Source organism: Phocoena sinus, chromosome 18, assembly GCF_008692025.1.
Source record: "Phocoena sinus isolate mPhoSin1 chromosome 18, mPhoSin1.pri, whole genome shotgun sequence".
NCBI classification, from domain to species: domain Eukaryota; kingdom Metazoa; phylum Chordata; class Mammalia; order Artiodactyla; family Phocoenidae; genus Phocoena; species Phocoena sinus.
The window spans coordinates 23,726,007-23,752,397 of NC_045780.1; the positions used below are offsets into that span (position 1 = coordinate 23,726,007).

At 38.4% G+C, this 26,391-nt stretch overlaps 1 protein-coding gene across 2 annotated transcripts in view; it reads right to left on the bottom strand.

Annotated features, from left to right (window-relative positions):
* Window positions 1-26,391, bottom strand: part of DNAJC15 (DnaJ heat shock protein family (Hsp40) member C15) — a 72,486-nt gene that overhangs the window by 16,231 nt on the left and 29,864 nt on the right. The window contains exons 4-5 of one of the 2 annotated variants that reach the window (XM_032611664.1): window positions 18,564-18,640; window positions 12,052-12,122 (exon numbers count right to left, since the gene is read on the bottom strand). In XM_032611664.1, the coding sequence (XP_032467555.1) occupies window positions 12,052-12,122; window positions 18,564-18,640 (148 nt within the window). The remainder of the gene's footprint in view (window positions 1-12,051; window positions 12,123-18,563; window positions 18,641-26,391) is intronic. The other variant, XR_004346729.1, reaches the window with a different exon arrangement.

Consider the following 26,391-nt stretch of genomic DNA (forward strand, 5'->3'; position numbering starts at 1 on the left):
CCTGCCAATGCAGGGGACACAGGTTCAAGCCCTGGTCTGGGAAGATCCCACATGCCGCAGGGCAACTAAGCCCGTGAACCACAACTACTGAGCCTGCACTCTACAGCCTGTGTGCCACAACTACTAAGCTCACTCACCACAGCTACCGAAGCCCATGCACCTAGAGCCCATGCTCCGCAACAAGAGAAGCCACCGCAATGAGAAGCCCACACATCGCAATGAAGAGTAGCCCCTGCTCACTGCAACTAGAGAAAGTCCACACACAGCAACAAAGACCCAATGTAGCAAATAAATAAATATTTTTTAAAAAGCAAATGCAGACATAAATCCAACTATATCAATAATAAAATTACATGTGAACGGAATAAACAATCCAATCTGTCATTAGGTTGTCAGGTTGGATTAAAAAAACATGATCCAACTAAAGGCTGTTTACAGGAGACAGACTTTAGATTCAAAAACACAAATAGATGGAAAGTAAAAGGATGGAAAAAGAGGTATCATGAAACACCAACCACAGACAAACTAGAATGGCTATACTCATGAGACAAAATAGAGTTTAAAACAAAAAAGTGTTCCTATAAATATATATGCTCTTAACAACAGAGCACCAAAATATATGAAACGAAAACTAAGAAAAATGAACAGAGAAACAGACAATTCAACAATAAGAATTAATGCCCCACTTTCAATAATGGATAGAACAACTAGACAGAAGATCAACAAGGAAGTAGAAGACTTGGACAACACTTAAAACCAACTAGACCTAACAGATATCTACAGAACACTCCACCCAACAACAGAATATACATTCTTCTCAAGTGCACATGGAACATTTTCTAGGAGAAACCATATGATAGACCATAAAACAAACCTCAATAAATTAAAAGGATAGAAACAATACATTATGTTCTCCAACCACAATTGAATGAAATTAGAAATCAATAGCAGGGACAAATTTGGGAAATACTTACAGGCCATAGCTTAAGTAGTGCTTAGAGAGCAATTATAGTTTTAAGTTCCTGGGTTAAAAAAGAAAAAAGATCTAGGGACTTCCCTGGTAGTCCAGTGGCAAAGAATCTGCCTTCTGATGCAGGGGATGTGAGTTTGATCCCTGGTCCGGGAACTAGGTTCCCACATGCCACAGGGCAGCTAAGCTGCATGCCACAACTACTGAGCTCTCGCGCTGCAAAACTAGAGCCCACGTGCTCTGGAGCCCGCGCACCACAACTACAGAGCCCATGAGCCCTGGAGCCTGTGCACCACAACTAGAGAGAGAAAACCCAAATGCCACAACTAGAGAGAAGCCCATGTGCTGCAATGAAGAGCCTGCGCACCACAACAAAAGACCCCACATGCCGCAACGAAGATCCTGCCTACCTCAACTAAGACCCGACTCAGCCAAAATAAATGAATGAATAAATGAATGAATAAATTAAATTAAATAAAAAAGAAAAGAAAAAAAGCTCTCAAATCAATAACCTAAACTTCAACCTTAAGACACTGGAAAGAGAAGAGCAAACTAAACCTAAAGCAGGAAGAAGAAAGGAAATAGTAAAAATTAAAACAAAAATTCATGAAAGAGAGAACAGAAAAACAACAGGGAAAATCAACCAGCCCAAAAGATGGTTCTTTGAAAAGAAGTCCTTAGCTTGTTGATCAGCAAAACAAACCTCTAGCTTGTCTGACCAAGAAAAAAAGAAAACAGATTCAAATTACTAGAATCAGAAATCAAAGAGAGGACATTACTATCATACCTTGCAGAAATAAAAATAATTATAAAGGAGTACTATAAATAACTATTTCAACATATTAGAAAACATATATAAAATTAGACAAAATTCCTCAAAAGACACAAATTACTGAAACCGTCTCAAGAAAAAAAAAAAAAAAAAAAAGGACAATCTGAATAGATCTATTACAAGTGAAGAGACTGAATCAGTAATCAAAAAACTATGCAAAGAAAACCCAGGTCTAGATGGTTTATAGAAGGGGAGGGAATGCTTCCTAACTCATTTTACAAGGCCCATATTATCTTGATAACAAACCAAACAAAGACATCACAAGAAAACTATAGATCAATATTTCTTATGAATGTGAATGCAAAAAACTCAACAAAATACTAGCAAACTGAATCTAGCAACATACTAAAAAAATTTTGTACACCATGACCAAGTGGGATTTATCCCAGGGATGAAAGATTGGTTTAACAGCCGAAAATCAATTAATGTAACCCACTACATCAACAGAATAAAAAGCAAAAAACAAAAATCACATAATAACCTGAATATGTGCAGAAAAAGCATTTGACAAAAACACTCAACAAACTTAGAAAGTAACTTCTTAACCTGACAAAGGGCATCTATGAAAAACCCACAGCTAATACCCCACTTAATGGGGGAAAGATTGGGTGCTTTTCCATAAGATCAGAACCAAGACAAGAATGTCCCTGCTTACAACTTCTTCTCAACATTGTACTGAGCTTCTATTCAGGGAAATTAGGTAAGGAAAAGAAATAAATTGTATCCAGATTGGAAAGGAAGAAGTAAAACAAACTCTATTCATAGATGACATAGTTTTACATATAGAAAACCCTAATGAACTTACCAAAAAAACTACTGGAATAAACAAGTTCAGCAAGGTTGAAGGATATAAGATCAATATATAAAAATCAATGATATTCCTATACATTCACAATGAATAATTCAAAACTGAAATTAAGAAAATAATTCTACGGACTTCCTTGGTGGCCCAGAGGTTTAGAATCCACCTGCCAGTGCAGGGGACTGGGTTCGAGCCCTGGTCTGGGAAGATCCTACATGCCACGGAGCAACTAAGCCCGTGAGCCACAACTAATGAGCCCGCACTCTAGAGCCCACGAGCCACAACTACTGAGCTGGCGCTCTACAGCCCTCAAGCCACAACTACTGAGCCTGAGAGCCACAACTACTGAAGCCCGCGTGCCTAGAGCCCATGCTCCGCAACAAGAGAAGCCACCACAATGAGAAGCCCGAGCACCACAACAGAGAGTAGCCCCCACTCGGTACAACTAGAGAAAGCCCGCGTGCAACAACGAAGACCCAATGCAGCCAAAAATAAATAAATAAATAAAATATAATAAAAAAAGGAAAATAATTCTATTCACAACAGTATCAAAAAGAATAAAACACTTTAGAACTACAAAATATTGGTGAAAGAAATTAAAGATCTAAATAAATGGAAAAACATTCCACGTCCATGGATCAGTAGGTTTAACGTTAAGATGGCAATACTCCCTAAGCTGACTTACAGATTCAGCACAATCTCTATGAGAATTCCAGTTGACTTGTTTGTAAAAACTGACAAGCTGATTCTAAAATTCACATGAAATTGCAAGGGACCCAGAATAGCCAAAACAATCCTATAAAAAAGAATAAAGTAAGAGGAGTCACACTTCAAAAATTTAAAGACTTGGGGCTTCCCTGGTGGCGCAGTGGTTGAGAGTCCGCCTGCCAATGCAGGGGACACGGGTTCGTGCCCCGGTCCGGGAAGATCCCACATGCCGCGGAGCGGCTGGGCCCGTGAGCCATGGCCGCTGAGCCTGCGCATCTGGAGCCTGTGCTCCACTACGGGAGAGGCCACAACAGTGAGAGGCCCGCGGACCGTAAAAAATAAAATAAAATAAAATAAAACTTATTACAAGGTAAAGGTTATCAAGACAGTGTGGTACTGGCACCAAAGACAAACATACAGATCAACGGAACAGAACTGAGGATTGGGAGATGGGGTGCGGGTAGAGCTAAAGGATAGAGTTTCCTTCTGAGGTGATGAAAATGTTCTAAAATTGACTGTGGTAAAGGTGGTACACATCTGTAAATATACCAAAAACTACGGAATTGTACACTTTAAATGGATGAATCATATGGTACATGAATTGTATCTCAATATAGCTATTTTAAAACAACAGACAGAAGGCTCTGAAGGATACTTTGAGTCTGATTCAGTTTATCAGATCCTTATAGAGAATCACAGAAACCTAGGGTTGGAAGAATCTTAAAGGGTTCTTACCTGTTACACAATACATGAACACCTCCTATTACATCACCAACAAACTGTCCTCCAACAGTTTTCAATCTCAGATTACCTTTACTGCTTTGCTTGAACATCAGTTTTTCCACTGCTGTAGCTCCAGTGCCTAGAACAGTACCTAGCTCCCAGTAGGTACTTGTAATTACTAGTTGACTGATATCTCATGAAGGGGAACTAGGATAGCTCCAACTACAAGCACAGTCTTCCTTATAGAGGTCCAATCTTCACTGCTCATAGTTTCTTCTAAGTGAACATAATTCTGCCTCCATAAAGGCACAGAAGAGACTTCACATATTCATGCAACATTTTAAGTATTAGATATTGCATAGAAGTCCTCCAATTTTCTCACGATAGCAAGGTTTCTTATTCATTATTGCTTCACCCAAAAACCTAGGAGTTACCCTTCTTCATTTTTACTACCTCCAATCCATGAGCTTTGTTGGCTTTATCTTCAAAATATATCCTGAACTGGACCATTCTTTACCTCCTTTGTTACAAAACCCATAGTGTAAATCAATATCATTCTTTCTTTGGTAACAATTTTCTCTACTAACTTCCTTGCTTCCACTCTTGACATCCTATAGCTATCTTTTCTCCATAGCTGCCAAAGCAGACTTTCTCATATTGTAAATCAGATATCATATCATTCCCATTACACTTGAAGGTAAAAGCCAAAGTTCTTAGCATTAGCTCTCCAGCTACGTCATCATCTGGCCCTGGATGTTCTCTCCAATCATATTTCCTACCACTTTTCTCCTTCTCACTACACTCTAGCCAATATCCTTACAATTCCAGAAATACACAGTATGTTCTCATTCCAAGACCTTTGCACTTGATGTTCCTTCTGCCTAAAATACTCTTAAGATTTTTGCATGACTTCCTACTCCCTCAGGTCTTTGCTCAAATATTATTCCCTTACAGAGAATTTTAAGATGATATAAGTAATACTGCAACTGCCTCCTCTCCAGCTGCTGATCTCTACCCCTCCCCCACTCTGCTTAATTTTTCTAAAAGCTCTTATTATCATGTGACGTTTTTCATACTAGCCTTTTCTGCCTAACTACTCCCAAAACTTAGTGGCTAACAACAACAATGTTTTTTTTCCCTCACTATTCCATGGATTAGCTGGACAGTTCTCCTAAGCTGGGTCAGGGGAGCCAGGGCTGGATGGTACAGGGTGGCCTCACTGGGACTTCACCTGGGATGGCTAGTCCTTACTCTCAACTTGGTCTTTTATCCTTCAGGAGGCATAGACCAACCTGGTCTTCTTCACATGGTAGTCTCCAGGTTCTAAGAGGGTAACGGCTGAAGCTGCAAAGCTTCTTGAGGCCTAGACTCAGAATTCATACAGTGTTACTTCTGCTATATTTTGTTGAATGAATGAATGACTGCTCATATGACACTGCTTCCAGCTTCTCAACATCCTGTTTGGTTTCCTCTGAATACTACTTAGTTTGTCCATGTCTTCCAAAACCTAGCATCCAGAAAGGGACACAAAATTCTGGACAAGATCTAACTTCAGCTCAGTATAGCTGGGTAATAAATATTAGTTGAAAAAGTGAGTGCCAAGTACAGAAGATTGTGGTAATATTCAGTCTCATAATACAGATACTGTGTGCCCTTTAATGCAGCTTAAGAATGCACTGGCTTACTTCTAGTGGCTTTTACACCATTGAATCTTATAGCCTTTAAGATCAAATATACCCCCATGGCTCTTTTTCATGTGTAACACTGCCAAGTCTCTGCCCTATATTTACACAATTGATTTTGGGGACCTAAAAGAACATTACATTTATCCCTGTTGAATTTAAATTTAATTTCTTCTAATTCATTGATTTCTCTAGTTGATCATTTCCACTGACACACTTTTTGGTCTGAGACGAAAAAGTCTGAAAACTGTTGCTTTCATACAAAATACATGGCATTCAAAAAAATAATTACCTTGTATACCCAAAGAAGGCCTGAAAAGGGAGAAAATAAGTTCCTAGAGGAGTATTAGGAACCCCTGGGGGTCCACAGTGCACGCCTTGCTAAGGCTGCTATACATCAATGAGAACGAACAAATGACTGCTCCACATTACAATATGGATGAATCGCACAAAGATAATGTTGACCCAAAGCAGCCAGATGCAAATGACTCGACATTCAAGAGACGAAGCTAACCTGCGATATATACATCAAGATAGTGGCTCCTTTTAAGGCTGCGGTAGACTGAAAGGGGTCTTGAAAGTACCCCACACTTTTCAGGGGTATGGTGATGTTTTCGTCCTTGATCTGGCGGCTGTTTATATGAGTATGTTTGTAAAAATTTATTTAGATATATATTATGATGTGAACTTTGCTGCCTGTATTTTCTACTTCAATACAAAGAGAACCTAAAAATAAGAGATTGAGGAGAAACATAATCTCTTTAAAAAAAGGAAATCAAATTACATCACTCTACTGCTTAAAACCTGAGAGTAACTTCCCACTCTATTTAGAATAAAGTTCAAATATTGGGTTGGCCAAAAACGACCCAAATATTAGGTCGTTCGGGTTTTTCTGTGACATCTTACGGAATATTAATATTATACAAAACCTATAGTGTTTCACTACCATAAAGCATACTGTTTTCAAACTCTGGGCACCACTTCATCTCATGCAGCTTCTCCCCTTGCTTATTACACCCCTATCACACTAGTTTTCTCCCTTAAGCACAATAAGTTCTTTCCTCCTAGGAACATGCTAGTTCCTTAACTTTCCAACCACTCTTCACATGGCTAGCTTCTTTTCATCCCTTAGAGCTCCTCAGAGAGGCCTCCCCAATCATCCCATGTAAAGTTGCCTCTTTCCCGTATTCTATAATCTCAGGCCATTGTGCCCTTTATTGCACTTATTGCAATTTGAAATAGGTTTAATTGTTTTTTGTCTGTCCCTCCACTAGAATGTATGTTCCACGAGGACAAGGATTTAGTTGCCCTGTTTTACAGTTTTTGGGGTTTTTAAAATTTTATTTATTTTATTTTTATTTATTTTTGGCTGTATTGGGTTTTCACTGTGGTGCGCAGGCTTCTCATTGCGGTGGCTTCTCTTGTTGAGGAGCACGGGCTCTAGGCGTGTGGGCTTCAGCAGTTGTGGCACACAGGCTCAGTAGTTGTGGCTTATGGGCTCTAGAGCGCAGGCTCAGTAGTTGTGGCACACGAGCTTAGTTGCTCCACAGCATGTGGGATCTCCCCGGGCCAGGGCTCGAACCTGTGACCCCTGAACTGGCAGGCGGATTCTTAACCACTGCACCACCAGGGAAACCCCGCTCTGCTTTACAGTTTAAATCCCAAGATTTATTAGCACAATGTTCTGACACCTTGTAGAAGTTGAATAAATAATTTCTGAATGAATAAAAAGCATAGTTTCAGGTCATTTCACATCAAGCTAATAAGTCTTTTAAAATTTTGATATGATCATTATATATTCATTTTCACAACACTATTTTACCTGTACATTTGATTTGTATGCCTTCTTTTTATTGATTTGCTTATTCATTCACTCATGAAAAAATTAGAATTTATTAAATGTCAAACACATAGGTTCTAAAGATAAATAAGCCATGTTCTTTACTTTTAAACATCTCACCACTTATCAAGGAAAATTAATATGTGAGAAAAACGAAATTATCTTATACAAAGTCTTAAATCTAATTAAAATGTTGAAATGAAGGGAAATGAAAGATGAGCCCTCTAAAACAAATAATAGTCTAGTACATCTATCAAAAAAGGAAATTGAGCTAATTAGGCATTACTTTTTCTTAGTAATTCCATGTTGACTCTTAGTGATCATCTCTTCCTTTTTCTAAATGTTTGAAATACATATTTTAAATGCAATATATTATAATAAGTTGTAATATATTATTACCAGGGCTTCATGTCAAATTTGGCTTCTTTTACAATAAGGGTAATTAAGGAAAACCCATTCAACAGTATAATTACTTTGACTTGCTTTTAATCCCAATATTTAATTTAATTTTGATTTAAATACTATTAAAGAAGAGAGAGCATTATATGTTTATTGAAAGGGGACATACATGGAAAAAAGACTGAGAATGTGCTGCGGCAGGCAGATTTCAGCTAAGTGTAAGGAAGAACTTTTTAGTAGTTACCGCTGCCTATCAGAGCACTACTTTGCAAAGCAGGAAGCTCTCCATCACTAAATATCTTTAAGGAAAGCTAACAGGGCATTTTTCCCAGGATGGAGCAGAAAGATTTAGTAGGCAGCATTGATTAGACCAGTGTCCTCAAACTATGGTGAAGCACTTTTTAAAAAATTTTTCTTGGATGTCACAGCAATGTCAAATGGCTATAAAGATTTCTGAATGCTTTTTTGCGGTACGCAGGCCTCTCACCGCTGTGGCCTCTCCCATTGCGAAGCACAGGCTTCGGAGGCGCAGGCTCAGTGGCTCACGGGCCCAGCCGCTCTGCGGCATGTGGTATCTTCCCGGACCGGGGCACGAACCCGTGTCCCCTGCATCGGCAGGCGGACTCTCAACCACTGCACCACCAGGGAAGCCCTGAATGCTTACTTCTGATTTCAGTTTTTGATTTGTTGCACACCGGTAACAAACTGGCCTGGCATGAACAGGCAAACGACATTTTGAGAAGCACTGGATTAGACAGTCTATGAGAGATCTCTGAGGTTCTACAGTTTTTCAAACTTACCTAGTCTGTCTTCCTATTTTCGTTAGGCATTAATATCAAACTACTAACTTCATAACTAATCGTTTTCTCCAGTACTTTAAAAAAAATACAAGCTAAAAGATATTCTAAACGCATTAGATCAAAGAGCGGAGACATTTTTACTGCATTAACCTTTTATCTCACTAAAAGAAAAGGCAAATTTTAGGGGTTTTTTGTTTTTCAAAATTTACTTTTACCAAAGCACATCTGAATGCTCATTTAAAACTGGTTACAAAAAATTTATTTCCAGTTATCTCCCACACCTAATTTTCTGGTGTCCCTTTCTTTGCACAAGCTAATAATGAAATATGTAACAAGTTATCTTGATCACACATTTGAAGTTCTTGCTTTGTTTTACCAGCTGGTAGCAAAACCAAGAGAAAAGCCACGTGGGGGTGGGGTGGTGAGAGAAAGAATATGCATGAATTTCAGGAGCACTGGGTGGAGGAGTCAAGTGTTTGCAACCACCTATAAATAACACTCAGTGGTGACCTGGCCAAGCAAATATGGTAAAGAATTGTAAAAAGAGCAGGCAAAACTGAGAGTTGCCCGTTCTCATACTTCCCCAAATATTCCTGGCTTTTTCTCTGCAAGGACAGACATTTTCATTGAAAATCTATTATCTTCTTATAGAGACAGATTGTACCAGATGAGGAATACCCTTATCTAAATATAACTACTGTAGAGTTAGAAATCAGAAAATATAAACCATTGTGAAAATAAATAACAAAATCCATTATCTTCTTCCCATTAAAAATGAAGCAAAACAAAACAGCCTTCTTTCTCAAGAGATAATTTCCAGATTTATGAGCTATCATCTCCCAACTCCATCAAACATGAATTTTTTTCCCTCAAGTAGTTGCAATATTCCTTAAATCATCATACTTGTACTAGAGCAGGAGTTCTTAACTATGAGTATATATGGATGGGTTTTAAGAAGTCTATGAACTCTATGAAACTCCAAATATTATAAAATTTTGGGTGAATGAGCAATTATATGGACAAGATGTCTACAGTTGTCACATTTGTTGTTGACAACTGTTGATTAAAAGCATCTTTCTTAGGTTAAAAATGTGATCCGAATAGAAATACAAGGTACGGGTTCTTAATTAATTGAATAGGTATATAAAAGTATTATATCATATATCCAAATAAAGCTTTAGAAATAAATCCTTTCATTTTGTAGATGATAACACTGACATTTGGAGAGGTTAGGGGAGTGTTCAAGGCCATGCTGCTAGCTAGGAGGCAGAGGATGAAGAAGAAGAATGCTGGCTCCTACTTCCGGATCCATTCCCTCCCACTCTGCCACCAATGCAAGGCCAGACTAGAGGATACTAGTAAGCACACTAAGGGCAGCCAACAACCCCAATTCTGATAAATATACAATCTCAGAATAAATCAAGTAATTCTTTAAACACTACTGGCTCATAACATATATAAACATTTTCTATATTTTTACTAAAGGTATTTAAAAATATATATTCTTTTAGACACATTTTAGAGCTCACTTCCTTGCCAGTAGACACAATCAACAACTTGTCAATCATCTGAAATACATGAGTGCTTGATCCCACTGCAATCAACGAGAGAAGGGCATACACTTGATAAACTCCTCCCTCCCTCTCTCCCTTCCTTCCTTCCTTTCTCCCTTCCTACCTTTCTTTAATATTTTATTCCCTCCCTCCCTCCCTTTCTTTCTTTAATATCTTTATTGGAATATAATTGCTCTACAACATCCCCATATCTCCTCCCTCATGTCCCTCCCACTCTCCCTATCCCACCCCTCTAGGTGATCACAAAGCACTGAGCTGATCTCCCTGTGCGATGCAGCTGCTTCCCACTAGCTATCTATTTTACATTTGGTAGTGTATGTATGTCCATACCACTCTCTCACTTCGTCCTAGCTTACCCTTCCCCCTCCCTGCATCCTCAAATCCATTCTCTATGTCTGTGTCTTTATTCCTGTCCTGCCCCTAGGTTCATCAGAACCATTTAAACACATTTCTTTCTGAGTCAATTACTCTGAAAGCCCACAATGCAAAGTAAATTAGTTGAATGGATCTTTTAGTAACTGTTGAAGCTGTTTAGAAATTTTAAGCAAAGCCTCTTTTCAAAGTTTATTCTCTTGTTTATTCACACTAAAGAACAGCAAGTGCAAAAACCAAAGGAGATGATATTTAGTGAAAAGAATTTTTATAAAATTCAGAAAGCTGAAAAAGAATGCCTGATTTTGGAGTCAGGATGGGTAGAAATCCAAAATTTGTTTTTAATTTTTTGCAAAATAATTAGAAAACTGAAAGTCTGTAAGAATCCAAGAAACCCTTCACTCTCTGCCCCCTACTCCCCCACTTCTGACTTCTGAAATACAGTGTAACCTTCTGCCATCTGTTATTTTAGAGCAGAAACAGTAATAAACATATGGGCTTTCTCTCTCAAGCAGCTGTAGGGTAGTTAAAGTTATAATAATTGTCTTTCTGTAAGATAAATCTACATTTAAAACCTGGCCAGTTAAAAAAAAATAGCTCAGCCTCAGAGCCTTCCAGAATAAAATTAAGAAATTCAGAATCATCTGTGACATACTACATTAAGAGATTTAGAGAATATCCTCCAAGTCTTGTACTTTTATGTGTAAGGTTAAACAAATGTAATTCATGATGCCCAAATCAGTTAATACAGTCAAAGAGTCCACAAGTCATGTTTTTTCTTTCTCCATCAAAATGCTAGGAGCCTCGGGACTTCCCTGATGGTCCAGTGGTAAAGAATCTGCCTTCCAATGCAGGGGACGTGGGTTCAATCCCTGGTCGGGGTACTAAGATCCCACATGCTGCGGGGCAACTAAGCCCACACACAGCTCTGCTACTGAGGTCATGCGCCTCGACAGAGAGCCCGTGCACCACAACTACAGAGCCCATGTGCCCTGGAGCCCAAGCGCCACAGCTAGAAAGAAGCCCGCGTGCCCCAAAGAAGATCCCGTGTGCCACAAAAGACCCTGCATGCCACAACTAAGACCTGACGCAGCCAAAAGAATAAAGAAAATAAGTAAAATAAATAAATATTTTAAAAAAAGATTAAAAAATGCTAGGAGCCTCAAACAGGGGTTAGATACTCATATATAGAAATTGCTAACGAAGTTTTCCAAAACTGATAACTATAAATGCATCACTTCAGTGGGTCACTGAACTCCAATCTAAAGGCTCATTTATTTATAAGAAAAATCACAACACGTGTGACACATAAATTTCCATTTCAGCTATATAACAGGAATTCTACCTACCTTTATCTGGGTGATTCAAAATCATGATTCTCCTGTGAGCTGCTCTAATCTTGGCCTTGCCGGCAGATGGGCTGTAAAAAGAAATTAAAGTGCTTGTAACAAATAGTGTCAAATGCAGATTATAAATTAATGGTTTATATGAGTTTTAAGAAATTAAAAACTAATGAGAATTTCACCATCTTGTGGATAAATATGAAATTACAGCTTGTCACTTCATTCTACCAACCATCAAAATAAATCATATTCAATGCTGCATGTACTTTCCTTCAGTCCTTATTCTCAATTAAAAAAACATATACACAATATAAGGATAGGAGAATCATAGCCTGTAGACTATTACTGTGAGTTTGAAAATTTATGCTTCAAGCTCTTTGAGGGGAAGGCAGTATATATAATGTAACAAACAGGTATTTGAACTCTAGGGCTACCAGACTTCAGGATTTTAATCCCAGCACTGCCATGAAAGATGGGGTAGCCTTGGTCAAATTTTTACCCTCTCTGAGCTTCGGTTTCTTCATTGTGAAACAGGGATAGGAACAACGTAGTCCTCATAGAGGAATTACAAGGATTAAATTAGTTGATGCCAACAAAGTGCTACAGCAGTGCCTGGTGTGTAGCAAATGTTCCATAATAGTTAGCTTTTACTATTATTATCTTTCAACAGAACATCTCAAAACCCTTAATAGCTCATAATTTATTTAGCTTTGTGAGAAAACTATGGGAAAAGCTTGGCTGTTAGAGCCTATGCTCTAAACAAAAATTAAAGGAGAAAGTTAAATAAACCTAAAATTATTCCTGCAAAACCTAATTTATCCAGTACTGGAACTCCTTCTCTCTAGTACATTTTCCAGGTAAGGAAAAAAATTAACACTAATAATAACAAGATCCTGGTGTTCCTACTTAATATTTATACTAGCTTATCTAAGCTGCTTTTCTGAGCCTCAAATGGAAATAACAGTAGCTGACTCAAAGTACACAGTGGTTGCTGTGAAACTCGAAATCATCTACATGGATGAACCACACTGTAGGGGCTAAACGCAGGAACTTTTAGAGATATTCAGACACTGGTTTAAATCCATCACTCATAATCTATAAAACTTTGTCTTGGAACTTCCCTGGTGGTCCGGTGGTTAAGACTCCGTACTTCCTCTTCAGGGGACGCGGGTTCGATCCCTGGTTGGGGAACCAAGATCCCACATGCCGTGTGGTACGGCAAAAACAAACAAACAAAAACACTTTGTCTTGCTTACTTGAACTCTCTGACTTATAATTTTCTCACAAGCAAAATTTTCTCATAAGCATACCTCCTAGGATTATTTTAAGGACAAGTCAGATTATATAAGCAAAAAGGATGAGCATGACCTGGCATAAAGTTAGTGTTCAAAGAATAGTAGTTATTATCATGAACATATAGAATGCTTATGAAAGTGTATTACATTTCCTACTTTTTAAAAAATGGGGTATAAATAATCTAATCTAGCATATCTTGAATGACTCAAAAAGCATTATCATGAGTATCAATTAAGTGCAAAGAAACTCTCAAGGTCTGCAGAGATTTGCTTGCCCTTCTCCTAAATGGTCATAAAATGCTATCCATTTAAGTTCTTCTGTCTGTTTTGAACACTGCCTTCCTTGCTGTCAGTTGTCAATCCTCAATTCTGCCAGTGTTCTAGTCTCTAGCTATTACTTGCCAGTTACTTGCTACTTCTAATCTCCTGCAGTTAAGTAACAGATCATCAAACATGTTAAAATACACTATCAATTGCTACATACGCATATAAACATTCTTCTATAAATAAAATAAATAAGTCAAGTCAAAAAGCAAGTCAAAAGAGAAATCAAAAAAAATCTTGAGACAAATGAACAACCTACCAAAACTTATGGGATGCAGCCAAAGCATTTCTAAGAGGAATTATAGTCATAAAAGCCTACATTCAGAGGGAAAAAAAAGAACTCAGATAAACAACCTAACTTTACACCTCAGGGAAGTATGAAAAGAAGAACAAACTAAGCCCAAAATTAGTAGAAGGAAAATAAAGATCACAGTGAAAATAAATGAAATAGAGACTAAAAAGACCAAGAAACCAAAAATCAATGAAACTAAGAGCTAGTTTTTTGAGAATATCTACAAAACAGACAAACCACTAGCTAGATCACCAAGAAAACAGAGGACTCAAGTAAAATCAGAAATGAAAAAGGAGAGATTACAACTGATACCACAGAAATACAAAGGATAAGAGACTACTGTGAACTGTACTATACAATAACAAATTGGACACCCTAGGAGAAATAAATGGATAAATTCCTAGAAACAAAGCATCTACCAAGACTGAATCATAGAAAATATGAACAGACCAGTTACTACTACTGAGACTGAATCAGCAATCAGAAAACTTCCAACAAAGAAAAGTCCAGGACCAGATGTCTTCACTTAATTCTACCAAACATTTAAAGAATAATTAACACCAATCCTTAAACTCTTCCAAAACATGGAGAGGAGGAAACACTTCCAAACTCATTTTATGAGGCTAGCATTACCCTGACACCAAAACCAGACAAGGGCACTACAAGAAAAGAAAAATACAGGCCAATATCCCTGATGATCACAAATGCAAAAATTCTCAACAAATATTACCAAATCGAATTCAACAATACATTAAAAGAAAGGATCATATACCATGATTAAGTGGGATTTATTCCAAACAAAACGAAGGATAAAAATCACATAGTCATTTCAATAGATGTAGAAGAAGCATTCGACAAAATTCAATATCCATTAATGATAAAAACTCTTGACAAGGTTGGTATAGAGGGAACGAACCTCAACATAATAAAGACCATATATGAAAAGCCCACAGCTAACATTATACTCAATGATGAAAAGCTGAAAGCTTTTCCTCTAAGATCAGAAACAAGACAAAGTTGCCCACTCTTACCACCTTTATTCAACATAGCATTGGAAGTCCTAGTCAGAGCAATTAGTCAAGAAAAAGAAATAAAAGGCATCCAAATGAGAAAGGAAGAAGTAAAACTGTCATTATTTGCAGATGACATTTTTACCTATAAAAAACCCTAAAGACTACACCAAAAAACTGTTAGAACTAATCAACAAATTCAGTAAAGTTGCAGGCTCTAAAATCAATGTACAATAATTTATTGTTTCTATATACTAATAACAAACTATCAGAAAATCAAGAAAACAATCCCATTTAAAATTGCATCAAAAACAATAAAATACCGAAGAATAAATTTAACCAAGGAGGTGAAAGACCTGTACACTGAAAACCAGAAGACACTGATGAAAGAAACTGAAGACACAAAAAAATGCAAAGATATTCTGTGCTCATAGATTGGAAGAAGTAATTTTTTTAAAATGTCCATACTATCCAAAGCACTATACAGATTCAATGCAACTTATATCAAAATTCCAAAGGCATTTTTCACAGAAATAGAACAAAAATTCCTAAAATTTGTATGGAACCAACCACAAAAGATCCTAAATAACCAAAGGAATCTTGAGAAAGAAGAACAAAGCTGGAGGCATCAAACTTCCTGATTTCAATCTATCAATATATTACAAATGCTCTAGTAATCAAACAGTATGGTATTGGCATAAAAAGACACATAGATTAATGGTACAGAACAGAGCCTAGAAATAAACCCATACCTATACAGTCAATTAATTTACAACAAAGGAACAGAGAATATACAGTAAGGGAAAGGATAGTCTCTTCAATAAATGGTGTTTATTGGGAACAGAAAATCTGAACAGTCATATGCAAAGGAATAAAACTGGACCTTTATCTTATACCACACACCAAAATTAACTCAAAATGGATTAAAGACTTAGATGTAACACCTTAAAACTACTAGAAGAAAATATAGGATATAAGCTCCTTGATATCGGTCTTGTAAAGATTAAGCAAGATGAGAGAACCCTAGTTCTTAAACAAAGCATTAAGAATTAAACGTAGCTCTGATATATCTCCAGTATAGACAATTCCACCACAAATTGAAAATGTAACTTTAAATATCATTTTGCCTAGATCAGGGATTTCAAACTGCTCCCTGGAATGCATTTGACTGGGAGTAGGTGAGTGGGGTGTATAGAACAGAGTAGTGTTCCCTGATCCTGTAGCAAATGGAGCAGTTTGGGTCTCATCTTTTTCTACTAGTAGTCTATTGAATAACATTTAAACAGAGTTCCACAGAAGTTTTTAGAAAGTGTGAAAATCACAAATGTGTGCATAATTTCAGAATATATCAGGTATATTAAGTTTTCCTGGGCAGCTCAGTAAAATATTTCAGGCTTACGCAATATGTAAGAATATACAGAGTCATCTGGTAACATAGTCATCTAGTAACATAGGGGTTTCTTTGTTTTTAAAAAGCGTATCAACAGAGTCAGCTCCATTTTGTCTTTACCTACTTGTTATGTAGTCTAAATCATTTGGATTCACTTATCACAGAAAATGGAACCACAGCAATGTATTCACATTTTGAGAATCTCCTCAAAATCAGTGCTGCCTGACTGAAAGAAAGGGCTAGAGGAAAGCAAATAAGGTCCACCTTTCTATTTAATGTGTTAAGGGCAAATATTTAGCTTCTGCATTCATGACAGAGATGGGAATAGAGCGGTGCCAACATTTATTCAGCACTTGTTATTTGGCAGGCACTTGGATAAAAAGGTATCACTCATGTCATTATGAATTCCGACAAGGCAGATATTATTAATTCCAAATCAAAAACGAAGAAGCTGAAGTGCAGAAAAGCTAACAATAAGTGCCTCAGCGACAGAATCAGGACGAGGATCTGTCTTCTTACCTGATATTTATTGGGTAGTTACCAAGTTCTACGTTTATGGTAAAACTTCATATGTGTTCATCTTCGCAGCAACCCTATGCAGTAGAAACTAATGTTTTCTCTATTTTACAAATGATGAGACTGAAGTCACGCACCTAACAGGTGGTAAAAATGGTATTTGTACCTAGATTCACTTGTTATCAGAGTCTGTGCTGTTAGCCACTCAATTTTCATTGTGAAATTTTGTACAGCTTCCAGCTCAATGGGATAAAACTTTATAACCATGTATCTTAAGTCAACTCCTAATTATCTTTCCTAAAAACCGGAGTACCTTGGATGATATTAAATGATACCCTCAAAAACTTTTGTGTTTGGTTTAATAATGTGCATCATATTCACATTTCAACACTATGAATGGGATGATATGGGGGCCCAAGAAAAATAACAATGCCACTCTGAATAATATTAAAGAAAAAAATAGTTAGCAATACAGCTAATTTCCTAGTTTGGTTCCCCTGCTTAAAATCATTTCTTTTTTTTGTATTCTCAGTGAGAGAGCCCATTTCTTCTTATTTTTTAATTTTTTAAAATAAATTTATTTATTTATGGCTGCATTGGGTCTTCATTGCTGCACACGGGCTTTCTCTAGTTGCAGCGAGCAGAGGCTACTCTTCATGGCGGTGCACGGGCTTCTCGTTGCAGTGGCTTCTCTTGTTGTGGAGCACGGGCTCTAGGGGAATGGACTTCAGTAGTTGTGGCACGCAGGCTCAGTAGTTGTGGTGCACGGGCTTAGTTGCTCCCCGGCATGTGGGATCTTCCTGGACCAGGGCTCGAACCCGTGTCCTCTGCATTGGCAGGCGGATTCTTAACCACTGCGCCACCAGGAAAGCCCCCATCTCTTCTTATATTTAAATGAAGCACCAAGCTAAATTGAGCTGTTCCTCCCCTACCCACCTTTTTGTTTTTTCTTGATTAGTCATAAGAAATTACAAAATGTTTGGCCTTAAATATCTGCTAATCTAAAAGAGATTTAAAAATTCTGTTGATATAGGACTTTACGATCTATTCTCCTTAATTATGTTGACTAAGTCACCATAAGATGTGTTGTAGCTAACATATTGTAACCAATCCCCATAAAAATTTGAGTGAGCTCTAAGGGAACATAAGGTAAACAAATATAGATACTGGTAAATCTATGGTAGGGGATGTATTATTAACTTTAAGTGTTAAATGATATACAGCAATCACATAATATCATTAACTTTCTCCAAGCCATCCAAAGTTAGACAATAAATGGATACTAAGGTAAAACAAGTATAATGAAATATGCTAGATGTCAAATTGTGGAACTAAGAAAGAACTGTGAAACAGATCCCAAAAATATGATACATATCAAATTAGAAAACTGAATCCAGAAAGAATTCATTGTCACAATAAAGGTTATTTTGATAAGTGCATGGGAACTTTAGTATTAAAATACAATAGCTCCTTGTTAAGAAATAAAGGCACATCACAAATACGCCTGATTTTTTTTAGGGGTGGTAGGATAATTTCTTAGATTTGAGGTTTTAAAATGTAAATATTTGATATTTTCTCCTCTGCCTCCTATTCATAATTTAAAATATAAGGATAACTTTACTGTCACATTTTCTTCTTTTTCAAGACAAAGTTAGCCACAGAACAAAATAATACTTATGCAGCACACCTACCTTACACCTAAAATAAGACTTGCTTCTTGCCTACTCATTTTTTGTTCAAATCCTCCTTTATAGTAGGATGAAAAACTCTATACAGGAAAGAAAGAGCAAGAAATAATTAGTTCCACATATGAGATGGCACGACCCCAATCCCATCACACAGCTGCAATAAGAGTAATGTGGGCTTCCCTGGTGGCGCAGTGGTTGGGAGTCCGCCTGCCGATGCAGGGGACACGGGTTCGTATCCCGATCCGGGAAGATCCCACATGCCGCGGAGCGGCTGGGCCTGTGAGCCATGGCCACTGAGCCTGCGCGTCCGGAGCCTGTGCTCCGCAACGGGAGAGGCCACAACAGTGAGAGGCCCATATACCGCAAAAAAAAAAAAAAAAAAAAAAAAAAAAGAGTAATGTATTTTCCGGGGCTTCCCTGGTGGTGCAGTGGTTGAGAATCTGCCTGCCAGTGCAGGGGACACGGGTTCAAGCCCTGGTCTGGGAGGATCCCACATGCCGCGGAGCAACTGGGCCCGTGAGCCACAACTACTGAGCCTGCGCGTCTGGAGCCTGTGCTCCGCAACAAGAGAGGCCGTGACAGTGAGAGGCCCGCGCACTGCGACGAAGAGTGGCCCCCGCTCGCCACAACTAGAGAAAGCTCTCACACAGAAACTAAGACCCAACACAGCCAGAAATAAATTAATTAATTAACTCCTACCCCCAACATCTTCTTAAAAAAAAATTTTTTTCAAAAAAAAAGAGCAATGTATTTTCCAGAAGTCAACTTGGAATTGTAGGAGGTGGGGAGGGAGAGCACTAAACAATAATCCTCTACAAGAAATTATGACCAAGATAAACACTACACTGAAGGAATAAAAGAGGTCAGTAGAAGCAAAAGGCCTGAACTTTATCTAAGCTCTACGGTAATTTTCTCATTGGATAACCTTGACCAAGTCACTTACTGTAGAGATGACAGACATCTTTTTAACCTACTAGACTGGCTGACTGAGAAAGAGGAGAAGCTGACAAGGTGAGGAGGACATCAGGATATTAGACAGGGAGGCCAAGAGACCAGAAAACTAGACTGAAAGGCCAATGTGGCTGGAGAGGCCTGAGCAAGGAGGAGAGAAGTAGTAGAGAGATAACAGGCACCAGATTGTGGAGGGCATTGGAAGCAATGGAAATGATTTAGGATTTTATTCTCAGTGGTAGGAGAACCAGAGCACTGGGGTAACAGATTCGACTTGGTTTTAGAAGAATTACTCTAACTGCTGTGTGGAAAATAGAAAGACAGGTACAGAGTGCAGGCAGGAGACCAGTTAAGATGACATAACAGTAATCTAGGCAAGAGATGATGCTGGTAAGGACCAATGTGGTAGTAGAGGAGGAGGTGAGAGCTGTCAGATTTTGGATGTATTTTGAAAGCAGAAATAACATTTGCTTGGATTGAATATGGGATATGAGAAAAAGCAGGGAACTAAAGATGATGCAGTAAACGCTGCTATACGCTGCACAGATCCCCCTTCAGAGCGGAGGCACTTACTCCTCAGACACTGGGGCTGCCGCTGGCAGACAGCACTTAGCTGTCAAACTCCAGCAATTGCCTTGGCTGAAGAATGTCAAGCTCACGCCCCCTTCGCAGGAGGGTCTCTAGCTGATGACTGGCTGACGTCAGGGTATAAACACTGTGCTTCTCCAGGGCTCAGTCCTTGGACTTTTTAGCTATATTTACCTCCCAGGTGATGTCACTTAGCTTCGTGGCCTCTTGCCCCAAATCGGGATAATCACAATGAGTCACCCGAGCGTCAGAGGTCCCGGGGGGTTGGCTGTCTCAGGCCTCTTACTAAGACTGCACTGCAGCCTAAATTATCCCTTCATTCTTCTTCCTTCTCTTGCCTCCTGGAGCTGTTGATCCTAAGAGCATTCTCTAATAAACTAACAGCTTGCTAAACTTTGTCTCACTCTGCAAATGACTGCAAGGTTTCTGGCCTAAACTGCCATTAGAGACTTAGACAAGGCGTGGTTATTTGTTACTTGTTTCTTGTGGGTAACACATATCAGGAGATTGGTTTTGGTTACATTAAGTTTCAAAAATGTCTATGTAAGTGGAGGAAAAGTCTGACCTGGAGATAACATTTGGGAGTCATGAGTACACAGACGGTATTTAAAAGTGTGAGACTAAATGAGGTCACCTAGAGTGGGAGTGTAGATAAGAAGTCCAAAGACTGAGCCCTAGAAACTGCAACATTTAATGGCACAGAGATGGAGAGGAATCAGTAAAGGAAACTGTGATGGCTTAGTGGTGCAGGAGGAGGAAAAGCGGATGCCAAAAGTGAGGAAGTGAAAAATAGTTTCAGGACTTCCCTGGTGGCGCAGTGGTTGAGAGTCCGCCTGCCGATGCAGGGGACACGGGTTCGTGCCCCGGTCCCCCGGTCCGGGAAGATCCCACATGCCACGGAGCGGCTGGGCCCATGAGCCATGGCCGCTGAGCCTGCGCGTCCGGAGCCTGTGCTCCGCAACGGGAGAGGCCACAACAGTGAGAGGCCCGCGTAGCAAAAAAAAAAGTTTCAAATGCTTCCAATAGGTCAAGTAAGACAAGAACTGAGGGCTGACGGCTGGATTTACCCTTTGGTAAATCTAAGTCTAGTGAAGGTACTGGAAGTGAAGGTTTGATTAAGAGTGAGTTTAAGAGAGAACAGGAGAGGGCTTCCTTGGTGGCGCAATGGTTAAGAATCCACTTGCTAATGCACGGGACACGGGTTCGAGCCCTGGTCCGGGAAGATCCCACATGCTGTGGAACAACTAAGCCCGCCCGCCACAACTACTGAAGCCCACGCGCCTAGAGCCTGTGCGCCGCAACAAGATAAGCCACTGCAATGAGAAGCCCGCGCACCACAACGAAGAGTAGCCCCTGCTCACCACAACTAGAGAAAGCCCGTGCGCAGCAACGAAGACCCAATGCAGACAAAAATAAATTAAAAAAACAAAAACAAAAACACAGAACAGGAGGAAAGGAATGGGAGACAGCAAAGAGAGACAACTCTTCAGGAGCTCTTAGAGAAAACAAGATGCATGAACTCAACTTTTAGAAGGAAAAAAATTCACACATGATTGAATGCGTGCATGTTTCTAAAACGTGAACCCATCTTTTTCTAAGGAAAAACAAAGTGTATGCTTGCATAAAACAAAATCTGAAAGTATACACACCAAAATGTTATTTTGGGGTGGTGGAATTATGAATAATTATTTTCTTCATGTTTATTTTTATTTTCTAGATTTTCAACAATAAACACAGTTACAAATACAATTTCTTTTTTAAAAAAAAGGGACTAAAAGGAAACCAACTAAATTATTAGAGCTTAAGAAATGAGTCCTAAGGAGCCAGATCTGGTCATTTGTATAAGCTATTCTCTTTGAACAGCTTGTCATAAATTTCCATTGGTAATAATTCCCTGGCAATTAACTCATTCAACAAATACATTAGCACCTACTATGTGCCAGGACCTTTCAAATGAGACAAGTGAAGTTCTGTCCTTTATCACATAGATGCTAATCTATCAATGTACCAGTACTGTGAGGAATATGATGTACTATTCCAAATTTCAAGTAATTAACAATCTAGTAAGAAAACAAAAAACAACCCCCTCCTCCAAATTGTGAGGGGAGGAAGGGAAGCAAATTGTTTAAGTACACATACTAATGTGGACAAATTATGTATATATACACAAGCACACACACACAGGGGAATATATAAAGGAATAAGAGATATATAGGGGAATATATATAAAGGAATAGAAAACTTAACAGAGGAAGAACGGCTGGTTTTAAGGTTTCTCTCAGGTGATCAAAATTTTTACTAGATGCATACCTTACTCCCTAATATTTCTATGAGTATCTACCTTTGTGAGCTCCAAATTTTCAGCATAATAAATTGATGATGTTTCATGAACTGTCATTTCCACTATATTCACAAAGCTCATTAACCCTAAAAGTAGCCATTATATCTAAGCAAATTTTTTACTTCGTTTTTTTCCAGGTAGAAAAGGAGACTAAGAAAAGGTTACTTAAAGTCTAGCAACTGGATGAGGCTCATACCCTAAAACACTGACCTGTTTACAAATAAGCTTACAAGTAAATATACAATCATCATAATCCTTCTAAAGGAGCTATGTCATTTTTGAGGACAGACATTTAATATTTGGGGGCTATATACAGAAAGGCAGACAGAGAAAACGACGAAAAACAACTGCTCGTGCTACTTCAGGAAAAATCATGCCTTCTAAACTCATATGGAATTTAGGTTTTACATTACATAATTTTAAAAAGAAATTGTAAGCCCTTTGAAGCTTACAAGTAATACACCAATACTGCATTATATTAGGATATACAGACATAGGGAATGCAGAACTATTTTCTGACAACACTGGTGGGTCAAGGAAATGTTTAAATTCAAAAAGATGCGATTACAATAAGGAACACCAAACAGATGGAGTAGACAGTTATATTTTTCTAATAGAATTTCCAAGAACAGAAATAGTGGGATTTATTCTGCTGTCTATTGGAAACACACCCTGAACCTTACAAATTATTATTTTGTATTATTTTATTTATAAAGTATATATATATAAAGTATATATATATATATATATAAACAAAAAAATCAAAAGAATTTTCCTTCCAAAGTTAACATTGAATGCTGTAGTGCTATATATTATTAAAGAAGATGTGAAACGAACCAAGTTAAAGTCTTCATTAGCTAATTTACTCAATCACTTGAAACATAAAAGCCCTCCAAACAACCAGGAAAATATATCATTCCATAGTCTTAAGAGAAGAAACACATTTACCATAAACTATAAACGTTAATTATGTATAATAATCTATTTGATTTATAGAGCCACAGGATGATTTTAATTAGTGTTATTTCCATGAATTTCACTTAACCATAAAACAATGTTAAGTCCAATTTAAAAAATTTGTATTCAAGTAAAAAGAAAAATTAACCAATAGAAAAATAAAAGCCTCAAAAGAAGATAAATGACTTGGGCTGTTTTCCCCAAGAAAAAAATTAGGGGCAATTAGACAATAGCTGGGTCAATAATATACATTAATACCTTAAAAAAATCAAGTAAAAGGTACTGGTTCAAAACAGCAGACTGAATAATAAAAGTCTTTTGCTTTCCAAAGTGCCTTTGAAATGAGAAAAGATATTTTAAACAAGAAAAATCCATAAGAGGCCTAGAAAACAAGAAATGGATCAAGTAGCAAACCAGAAAGTTTAAAGAAATCCTGGAAGACTGAAAACAGGTAAGACTGCACATATAGAAAAAATCACAGCAGCCCCAATTTAGCAGCCCCTCTGACTAAATTCAGAGTCAACAAATACAAAAAATAACATCAGGGTAATTAATTAAACCAGAACAGCAGAGAGAGATGATTCCTAACTCCATTAACATAGGGCATAAGGGCCTGCCACCTACCACTTTGGCCCTCAGGCCAAGAAAGAGAATCATATGCCCGGGATGCACCCAGCTGTGGGTGGTAGGTCCCAAGAGAAGCAAAGGCGAGTACCAACAGATCACACTGAACCCAGAGGGCTGAAGAGGGGGACAGTTATGCCAAGCAGTAAAATACACATAGTACTCAACCACTCCTGGGTTCTGGAGGTTCCAAGACTGCCTCTGGGCTCCTTGATTTGGAAGAGACATGACTGTTGATATAAGCCACCTACATGCTCACAGCACACTGCCAATCTTCTCATTCAATTAAACTGTTGAAGTAAATCTACCAAACTGCTAAGAAAGGCCACTTATATGAGTTCCAGGAGCAGAGACACATTGGAAGGAAAAAATAAAGAAAAAATATATGAGGATCTAACAGAACAAAAAATAGACAATTTTCACATAAGGCTAAAAATTCCTGTGAAATTTCAGAACATCAATAATAAAGAGAAAATTCCCCAAATTTCCAGCACTAAACCACAAACACACAAACAAAAAACACCCCAACCTAAAAACCAAAAGCACAAACAAAAGAAAATCAAAATCAAAACAAGCAGTGTACAAAGGAAAAAGAACACCAGAAAATCTGGCTAAGTCTGAAAGTACCAAAAAATGTGGCTGAAAGTATGGCGGAAAGTATAAAGGTGGGCACGGAGATTCCGTCTGAGCAGACTTCTGTAGCATCCCTCTAATACTGGCTCCACCAGATTCCAAGGAGCCAGCAGCTACATGACAACAGTGAGAGGGAAAGAAACAAACTCTCCATGCATTCCATATGAACAGAATTATTCTAGGCAATATTCCAGAAGAATGGGGAAAAAAGCATGAAAAAAAGAAAGATGAGATTTAAGAAAAAGATGATGCTAAAGCATCAAAGAAGCAAATAAAGTTTAAGAAAAAATGAAAAAAGAACCCATAGGAACTTGAGCCTTGAACATTCTCTTTCGAGTGACAGGGATTTATTGACACACGACTACAGTCCCTATTTGTTAGTAACTCTATTTGATTCAATAATGAACACAGTTACAAAATCAGAACACTGTAAATGCTGTGCTTATGAATTTGGCTTTTTGGAATCAGTGCCAAGAGAAAGTATGTATATATTTCATTCCTCAATTTCCCTGGAACAATTAATATTTAAAGAAGTATTTTAAAAACTCCTATCTTCACTGAGGTATAATTATGATGATGATAAAGATATTCCAAGATGTTTCACTGCAAACTGTAAGAGTAGTACTTGTGGAAAAGGGGCCAGATTTATCAAAAGGCACTTGTCTTAACTTGAAGCCCACAAAAGGGAGGGAAAGGGGGCACGTATCACTTTTCTCTCCTTAAGAAATGCAGGGGCCGGGACTTCCCTGGTAGCGCAGTGGTTAAGCATCTGCCTGCCAAGGCAGGGGACACAGGTTCGAGCCCTGGTCCAGGAAGATCCCACATGCCACGGAGCAACTAAGCCCGTGAGCCACAACTACTGAGCCTGCGCTCTAGAGCCCGCAAGCCACAACTACTGAGCCTGCATGCCACGACAACTGAAGCCTGTGTGCCTAGAGCCCGTGCTCCACAACAAGAGAAGCCACCACAATGAGAAGTCCACACACTGCAACAAAGAGTAGCCTCCGCTCGCCACAACTAGAGAAAGCCTTCGCACAGCAACGAAGACCCAATGCAGCCAATAAATAAATAAATAGAGACACCTTTGAAAAGAAAAAAGAAATGCAGGGGTTGCATTCAGGATACCCATAATAATCTCTTAAACTATTCTACCTTATCTGTGAGCCTGTACAGAGCAGTGAAATGTTTCTCATTTTCTTTCTCTCTTTTCCTTTCAGTGTTAAATAATGTAGTTCTATAAAACACAAGTCTATTTATGGTATAAATATATCTACTGAAGATCAGCATAACAGGAGAGAAATGATTTCTGAAAGTCTCTAAATTTGCTTTACATAAACATATGGAAATACATTTAAATAACTATGTCAAGCCACCATCACCTAAGTCCCTGGACCATCTCAGTACCCTCTTAACAGGTTTCACAGCTTCTCCTCTGACTCATTCTAGTCTATACTCTTTGCAGCAGGCAGAGTGATCACCTAAATAGGTAATCTTGTTGCCCACAAGCTCAAAACCTTCCAAAGGCTTTCCATCACACTTAAACCAAAACCTGCTATCTTTGTCACAGTCTATTTGGCTCTAAGTGATCTGGGCCCAAACTACCACTGTTCCTTCCACATACTCCACTGGAGTTACTCTTGCTGCTCAACTCATTTCCACCTCGGGACCTTTGCAGTGTTCCCACTAGAAAGCTCTTTCTTCAGATGTTCACATGGCCTCATCCCTCATCTTCTCAGA